The sequence below is a fragment of the Auxenochlorella protothecoides genome (genome assembly GCF_000733215.1).
Source record: "Auxenochlorella protothecoides strain 0710 unplaced genomic scaffold scaffold54, whole genome shotgun sequence".
NCBI lineage: Eukaryota > Viridiplantae > Chlorophyta > Trebouxiophyceae > Chlorellales > Chlorellaceae > Auxenochlorella > Auxenochlorella protothecoides.
In genome coordinates, this window is record NW_011934258.1 from 573,962 (window position 1) to 581,779 (window position 7,818).

At 65.4% G+C, this 7,818-nt stretch overlaps 2 protein-coding genes across 2 annotated transcripts; one reads left to right on the forward strand and one right to left on the reverse strand.

The window, feature by feature from the left end:
* Positions 1 to 251: 251 nt before the first annotated feature.
* Positions 252 to 2,174, reverse strand: F751_4833 (Heterogeneous nuclear ribonucleoprotein A1-like 2; the record flags this gene model as incomplete). Its single annotated transcript, XM_011400934.1, has 5 exons — positions 252 to 331; positions 722 to 1,139; positions 1,316 to 1,594; positions 1,854 to 1,982; positions 2,106 to 2,174. The coding sequence occupies 5 exons, from the start codon at positions 2,172 to 2,174 to the stop codon at positions 252 to 254; spliced, it is 975 nt and encodes a 324-aa protein (XP_011399236.1).
* Positions 2,175 to 3,998: 1,824 nt separating this feature from the next.
* On the forward strand, positions 3,999 to 7,802 carry F751_4834 (Delta-1-pyrroline-5-carboxylate synthase B; the record flags this gene model as incomplete). The annotated part of the gene is made up of 8 exons (XM_011400935.1): positions 3,999 to 4,102; positions 4,431 to 4,796; positions 5,021 to 5,176; positions 5,339 to 5,448; positions 5,795 to 5,933; positions 6,175 to 6,436; positions 7,234 to 7,453; positions 7,588 to 7,802. The coding sequence occupies 8 exons, from the start codon at positions 3,999 to 4,001 to the stop codon at positions 7,800 to 7,802; spliced, it is 1,572 nt and encodes a 523-aa protein (XP_011399237.1).
* Positions 7,803 to 7,818: the final 16 nt, after the last annotated feature.

A 7,818-nucleotide genomic window follows, 5' to 3' on the forward strand; every position in this document is an offset into this window, starting at 1 on the left:
CAAAAAGATCAATGCGGACAGTGCATGGCCCCCCCCACCGGCAAGGCAAGGCTTGACGCGGAGATTGGGTTGGGGGGGGGAATCAGACGAGGGCAAGGCCCTGCCCGCGTCACCATCGCGGCCAGGTGAGCGCTGCGCCCAGCAGGGGTTGGGGAAAATCCCGGCAAGGATGAGAGGACCTTGCAGCAGCACAGGGGGGCGGTCCCACTGGAGGCGTGGGAGGGGAGGCATCAGAGGACTCGTGGCTGGGATCAATCAAATACAATCCAGAAGGTGAGGAGGGGGCCAATAGGCGCCCTGACGGGGGTGGCACGGGGCAAGGCCTCCTCAGCTCCATAGACAAGTAGAAGGATTGGCAGGGATGTGGTAGGGGACAGGCCTGACGAGGGAAGCTTGCACGGCCCCCTTGCCTGGGAGAACGCTGGTCTAGAGGACCGAGGGAGGGCACCTGGGCCAGGACCCCCTCTGCAGGGATGCGAGGGCAGCATCGGCGGGGGCGGCGCCCCGGCTGGCGGGCACGCCTGGCCCGACATCGGGGCTGTTGCTCTGCACGCTCCAGGACTCCGGGGGGAAGCGGCGCGCAGTGCCTGCTGAGGTTTGGGACGGGCCGCGGTTCCTGAGCCAGCCGCATGCCCTCGCCGGGGGACAGGCCCTGGTGGGTGACCAGCCGATGCCCGCGTCACACGCAGGCGCTCACAGACATCAAACACACCACACTCACCCGGCAGCGACAGGCTCTCTGGTATGTCCAGCCCACGACTCGACCCCAGGCCGCGGCCGCACTCGGTGTCGAGGAGGGCCTCCGGCCCAAGCGAGGGCGGCGTGGCCGCCCGACCCGCTGCGCCAACATGCGGCGGGCCCTGCTGGCCACCCGGGCCAGGCGCGCGGAGGAGGGCCTCCAGGGCGGCCTGGGTGTTGCGCTGCGCCTGGGTGGTGGGCAGGTACAGCTCCTGCACCCGCCTCAGTCCGTTGAGGTACTCGGCCGCAGGGTGCACCGTCTCCTGCCCCACGGGATACTGGTGCTGCTGCTGCAGCGCCGCCCCCGGTGCATAGAAGGGCCCGGCGACCGGGCCCTGAGCTGCGCCGTGGCCTGTCATCGGGCCATGCCCCGGGCGCACGGGGGTTGGGGGCACGGCGCCCTGTGGCGCGAGGGGCAGTGGAGTCTCTGAGGGGGTGGTGCAGGAGGGCGCCCTGCTGGGGCCAGGTCTGCGCCGGGACGATCGCGTCGCTCGGCCCCCAGGGCGCTGGGTGCCACGGATCCAACCCCTGCATCCAGGGCTTTCAGGTCACGCGTGGCCCATCCCCTCTCACGCACCATGGTCGACGTCATTGCGAGCAGCTGAGCCAGCTGCTGTATCTCCAGCAGGTTCCCCGCCGGCGCGGGAGCGTGTGCACTGCCAAACAGCCTGTCTGAGACGCCGTAGTGGGGCTGGCGGGACATGGGAGGGGCCCCGCCCCCACGCTCGAGCTGGCAGCAAGGCGCGCTGGCGTGCTTCTCACGGTAGTAGGCATTGCGATCCTCCACGGCCGTCAGCGATTTTATGGGGTGCCCGCAGATGTTCAGGGGGGACCCGGTCAGGGCAGCCCTGAGGCCCTGCTCAGCAGAAAGTGGAGGAGGGGCGGTTGATGGGCTGAAAGCCGCAGGAAAATGACCTGTGACCATGACCCAGTGCCGGCTTCCATGGCAGGCACTCCAGGGGTGTTCGGCGGGGTGGAAGTGTTTGGCGGGGTGGGGGAGGCGGCGGAGGGTTATGAGCGGCAGTCCACCAGTCCCAGCCCATTCCCCAGGATCCTGGGCCTCCCAGAATGCTCATATGCCGAGGAAAATGAGTGAATGTACAGACACCTCGTACCTCGATGGTTGCAAACGTGACGAAGCAGAAAGGGCGGCGCTTGAGGGTCTTCTTGTGTCTGGGGAAGTAAACATCTGTCACAGGGCCCCACTGGGAGAAATGGGCCTTCACAGCCATCTCATCCACTTCCTGCATCGGGGAAGGGTGCATGGGGCACAGCGGCGTGAGCTCGGAGGGGTTTCAGGAGCGCTCCGGGCTGCCCAAGCGACCGGTAATCCAGAAGCTCATCCAGATTCGCACCCGCGCACGCACCTTTGGGACGTGCCCGCAAAACAAGCGGGGACCATTGCCTTTCCCCCCTGAAATCGAGCCGAGGTCCATAAAAGAACCGGGTAATGTCATTTCTGCCGGCTGTGGTAGCTGCGCGAGGGAGGGTACGTCCAGGGGAAGGGGGTGAGGGTCGGCCGAAGTTGGTAGCAGGCAGGATCGAGTCGCCCCAAAGGGATGCGGGGGCGGTGTCTCGTCGACTCTGACCAATGAGGCCGCGTATTGTGGGAGTCAAACTTTGAATGGTCACAGCCCCCGAACGACAGTGGGTCTCAAGTATTTCTTGCCGAGGGTGCTGCTCACGTGCCCTCTGCGAGATGCGTCCCCTCTCCCATTACGCCCCCGAGTGCCTGGCAGGTGAAGCTGAGGGGTTCTTAGGTTCGACATGTCGACTGAATACATCTTCGACGACCAGAACATCCTTGAAAGATGCCTCAAGTCCAGATGCAGCTTGCGCGAGGTTATTTAGGAAAGCCCTGTCGACGAGGGCGAGGCATTACTCGTGCAGGGGCCACGATCCTTCAGGCAAACCCTCGCAGACGAGCTGCCATGTCTCAGATCACGCCACTAGCATTATACGGGGACATGCAGAGTGTGGCGATCGTTAGTATGAATTGTCGAGCTTCTGCACGCTTTCCTAAATGAGGTCGAGCGGCACTTCTGCTGCGCGGAGGTTTGTGTGGCTTAGATGCTGACGTCCGCTTTGGCACGTGGGAGTACGGCAGGCTGACACCGGTCGACCGATGGGCAGCTATCATACATCATATTAAAGCCGATGGCTCTCGAGTTGGAATTGCAGATTCCCAGGAGACCCGGCGAAGGTGTCTCCCTGTTTCAGTGTAGCAATGACTGTCGTAACGGTCAGGGTTTTACATCCCATTACCACCCCATTACCGCGGCCCGCAGCATTCTCTCGAGCGGGCTCCGGAGCTTCACACTGACCTACCCGGCATCGTGCATCGCATCGATTCTGCGATTGTGACCCATCTTCGTATTTAAAATTGTACCTGCATGGTCTGGGGCGGGAGTTTTAGACCGGTGTGACCAACCTCCAGCAGCTATGGAAGGGGTGCGCCAAGGACTTGCGTCACTACACCGACGCTACCCTGGATAACGAAGTAACACGCATGCAGTACAGCGAGCCAATCAACAAATTGTAGTACTCTCGATGTCAAATCATCGCCCGGACCCCGCAGTGTGGGCTGACCAGGTTCATTTCCTGTACCTTCCCTGAAGAATCCAGCTGGGGTACGAGGGATCGCGTGATCCAAACCGCGGCAAGTTTCCTGACTGTAACACAGCCTACGAGAGATGCTGTTGTTGAGGGTGTTTTTATTTACCGATGCGCTGAGGAAGGTTTTTGCACAGCACCCAAATTACTCACCATGCCCAACACTCCATATCATGCGTATCACGTTCATCCACTCGCCAAACGGCCCATGCAAGGAGTGCAGCGGAACTTCCGAGCTTCGGAGGTATAACGTCGTAGTCACACGTTTTGTATTATTACGTCTCACGATTCCGAGATTGTAAACGTGACGTTGAGCTCTGGGGCACTCTGTGTATTTCTCGTTGAGAGGGCGAGCATCCCAACACTGCATTAGCTCGGGCTGGTTCAAGATGTACTTCAAGTCGAGCTGAAATTGTAATTGTCATGTCTCTGGCGTAGAGCACCAAACACCTCTGCTGCACCCGGCGAGGCGATGCCCACCTCTCTCCTGCGCCCCTTGCGCCTCCTGTCCCGGCCTTTCACGGCGGCATGCAAGAGCATGCGAACGGATGGTACGTCTCGGGCGGGAATCTGCGGCCGATTAAGGCCCCGATGTCCATTGTCCGGCCTGTGCTTCCTCCGCGGGGTCCCTGTCGCCTTCCCGTTGCATGGGCTCGCACCACAGCCCCGCCCCTCCACACCTCGTCTCACAGGTCTGCGGGCTACCTCCCGCCCCCATCGCCCCGCCAACTCCAGCAGGCTTCCTGAATCAGTCCTACGGAGGCCTGGCAACCCTGCCCTGCCACCCACCGACCCTCGGGCCGGCCGCGCTATCGCCGGCACCTGCCTGCGCTCGCGCTCGGGGCCCCACCAGACGGCCGCTGCCGCGCTGCCTGGCCGCCAGCCCGGCTGCGAACCTCGCCAGGCGCACATGTCTTGCGCGGGAAGACCTGCACGTGGTCCTTCTCCCTTGAGCAGGATCCCCCCGCGGCCGCACGGCGGCCATGCCACCCCCCCTCCCCGCCCTCCCCGCCGCCGGGCCGCGACCGGGCGCCGCGCCCGGCCCCGGCGCTGCGTCGCGACCCTTTCCCCCCCCCCAGCCCCACGGGGCGGCGGCTGGAGCTGGGCGCCGCCGGGAGCGAGGTGATGCAGTCCAACACCGCCGGCTTGCAGCTGCTGACGCTGAGCCGCGGCGCCGCTGCGCCGCCCATGGCCATGGTCGCGCGCATGCAGCAGGAGACCTGGCTGCTGGGGTGCGGGGAGGATGCGCAGCGCGGCGTCATGACCCAGCCCTGCGTGCACACCGCCAAGGTGGACCGGGTGCTGGTGCCTTCGCTGGGCGGCGAGAGCGTGCTGGGGCTGCCGGGCATGCTCTGCACCATCTCCTCCGGCCGCCAGCACGGCCACGAGTGGTCCGACTTCCCCGTGCACGTATACGGCCCGCCCGGCACCCTGGAGTTCCTCGAGTGAGACGGCGTCGAGGGGAGAGGTGGGGAACCCTCTGGAGTACGCGCCCAACATGCTGTGCAGGCAGGCGGGTGAAAAGGGGTCCAAGGCCGCGCTGCTGGCCATGCTAACCTGCACAAGCAGCGCCATCGTCGTTGGGGCCCAGCAAGCCGTGGCCACCCCCGCGCCACCTTCCTCCCAGCATCTTTGAACCCCCCCCCGTCCCCTTCCTTTCCTCCCGCAGTACAATGCTGGCGGTGTCCAGGACCTACCTCCAGATGCCGGTGTTGGTGCACGAGCTGGTGCCAGGGCCCATCGCCCGCCCGGAGCCGACGCTGGTCAACGCGCGCGCCAGGCTCTACGGCGTCTCCGTGCCCCCCGACCTCTGCAACCCCAGGGGGTGCGAGGGGTGGGCAGTTGGCCTCGTGGATCACTTCATGGGGGGAGGGGTGCCGTGAAGGAGCGCGCGCAGCGAGGAGCAGAGGGGCCAGAGCCTGGCAGGCCACCCGCAAGCGCAAACCATTCTCCCCGTCGACAAACACATTCCGCCCCGCACCCGCAGGTACTCTGACGCGGAGATGACTGCCCTCCTGCAGCGGACCGCTGTGGTGGGCAGCCAGGCCAAGCGCGACGAGAGGAGCGGGTGCCTTCCCCTGCCCCTCCCTCCCCCGGGTGAGCGGGTCTGGGGGTTCCATGGGGTACTGCGGTGGGCTCGGAGTCGGAAGGGGTGGGCGGAGGACGGGCAGGCACGTCGCTGATGATCGGAGGAGGGGTCTTTGGCTGGTCGAAGGAGCGAGGGCAGCGCTGAGTTGAATGCAGAGGCTGTGTGCTCGAGGTGCCCTCGAGACGGACTGCAGCGGGCGCTGCCCAGCCTGGGAGGCAGGGGCTGTGTAGCACTGGCTTGTGGAGGCTCCACAGCATGTCGGGCCAGGGACCAGGCCGTGTGCCCCACATGCGCTGCTTTCCTGCGCCTGTGAGGCCCAGAGTACCCCCTCCCTTCTTCCTTCCCACCCGACAGGCGACCCATCTGCTGTGGTCGGCCAGCTGTCGGACCTGCAGTGGACCATCAGGGCCAGCGCCGAGGCGGCCATCGTGGCGCGTGCCGCGCAGGCCGCCCCGCACCAGCGCCTGTCCTTCCTCATCCACGAGGCCGACAAGTGCGCGGGGCGCGGATGCTCTGCTGGCGTGGGCCACTGCCGCGGAGCCTGGGTCTGAGGGTCTGGACCCTGTTCCCTTAGCGGGCGCTGGGGGGCATGCTTTCCCCGGCAACGCACCCGAGACCTCGTCCACGTGCCAGTCTCCCCGTGGCTTGCATTTTCTCGGCCCCTGGGGCCCCAAATCTCACAGAACCCTGCTTGAACACCCAGACCCCTTTCAAATGATCCTGAACCTCCGCAGGACGGGCCACCTGGACGTGGAAAAGGCGCTGGCGCTGGGCGTGGCCCGCGGCCCAGGCTTCGGCGAGCTCAAGGCGGGGCGCGCAGTGCGCACGGCGGCTGGCACGACGGTCACACCTGACCAGGTGCTGGGCGCCAGCCTGAGAGGGCGCAGGGTCTTGATCCTGGACGACGCTGCGCTCGAAGGCCCCGGCCGTGGCCTGCTCCCGGTGCTGCGTGGGAGCGAGGGGGAGGAGGACCCCCCGGAGCCCTGCGACGTGATGGTGGCCAGCCTCCGGGGGCTGGGCGCGGGGGGCCGGGCGCTGCAGGACGCCGCGCGGGCCGTGGCGGCCACGGCGCGGCTGGCGCGCGCGGAGGAGGTCATCGTGTGGCCGCGCGACGCCGGCACCGCGGCCGCCCTGGTCGGCGACGAGGGCGGGCGCGTCTTCCTCAGGTTAGCCGCCGGTGTGCCCGGGGCCGCCCGCGTGCGCTGCGATTTGTGTTGAAGATGCCTCCTCCCACCTGCATGCGCGGCACTCCTGCAGTCTGCCTGAATATTCAAACGCCTCACACGCCACCCCCCGCCTTTGCTGCGCAGGGCGATTTCGGCGGCCTCAGGTCTGCCCGTGTGCCTGGCAGGAGCCCATGACCTGCACGACATCCAGCGCAAGCCCCGCACGCGATGAAAACATGTTGTGTTTCTGCAGGGAAGTGAGCCTGATGAAGGTGTCACCTGTATGACAACGGCTCCTGGTGCTTTGCAGCCCAGGAGGGTGGGTTGAGGGAGAAGCGAAGGCGAGGGGAAGCTCAACTCACCAAACCCCATTCACGCGCCCCAAAACAACCGACCCGGCCATGTAAAACGTGGTTCCAGGACCCCGTAACAGCACATGCACCTTACTGCGCTTCATACCCATAAACTCATCGACTAAATTCACCGTTGTGGGCCTCCAGCATGGCATCCAACGGCGCAGCGAACGCACGGGTGAGCTTAGGCCCTGCGCACGTGCTCTGCCCATATCCCGGCTGGAAGACTGCTGGCAGCGGTGACACCCCTCCCCCTCCCCCAAAACTTCCGCAGGAGGCTGCAATAAAGGCTAGGTCGGCCTCCAGGCAGCTCCAGGCCCTGAAGTCGGAGGACCGGGTGGCCTTGCTGGACGCCATTGCCGACACCCTGGTGGCGCACACGGACGACATCCTCGCGGCCAATGCCCAGGACGTCGAGTCCGCCACCGGAAAGATTACCGACTCCCTGCTGCAGCGCCTCATCCTGAAGCCCGCGAAGATCTCGCAGCTGGCAGGTGCTATGTTTTTGGGGGTCACTGAGGGCCTGGCCTTCATTGTATGAGCAGTGACCTTTCCTCACGCCCTGGACCTGGTCACCTCTGATAGTACCTTCCAGCACTCACAACGTGCATATTCAACACCCCTCCAGACGGCATTCGATCCATCGGGCGCCAGGACGAGCCGTTGGGCCGCGTCATCAGCGCCACCCAGATCGCCGAGGACCTGGAGCTGCGCAAGATCTCGGTCCCCATCGGCGTCCTGCTCATCATATTTGAGGCCCGCCCTGACGCCCTGCCCCAGATCGTGTCCCTGGCCATCCGGTCCGGCAATGGCCTCCTCCTCAAGGCGAGTGGAGGCGAATGAGGCGTGTATGTTACTT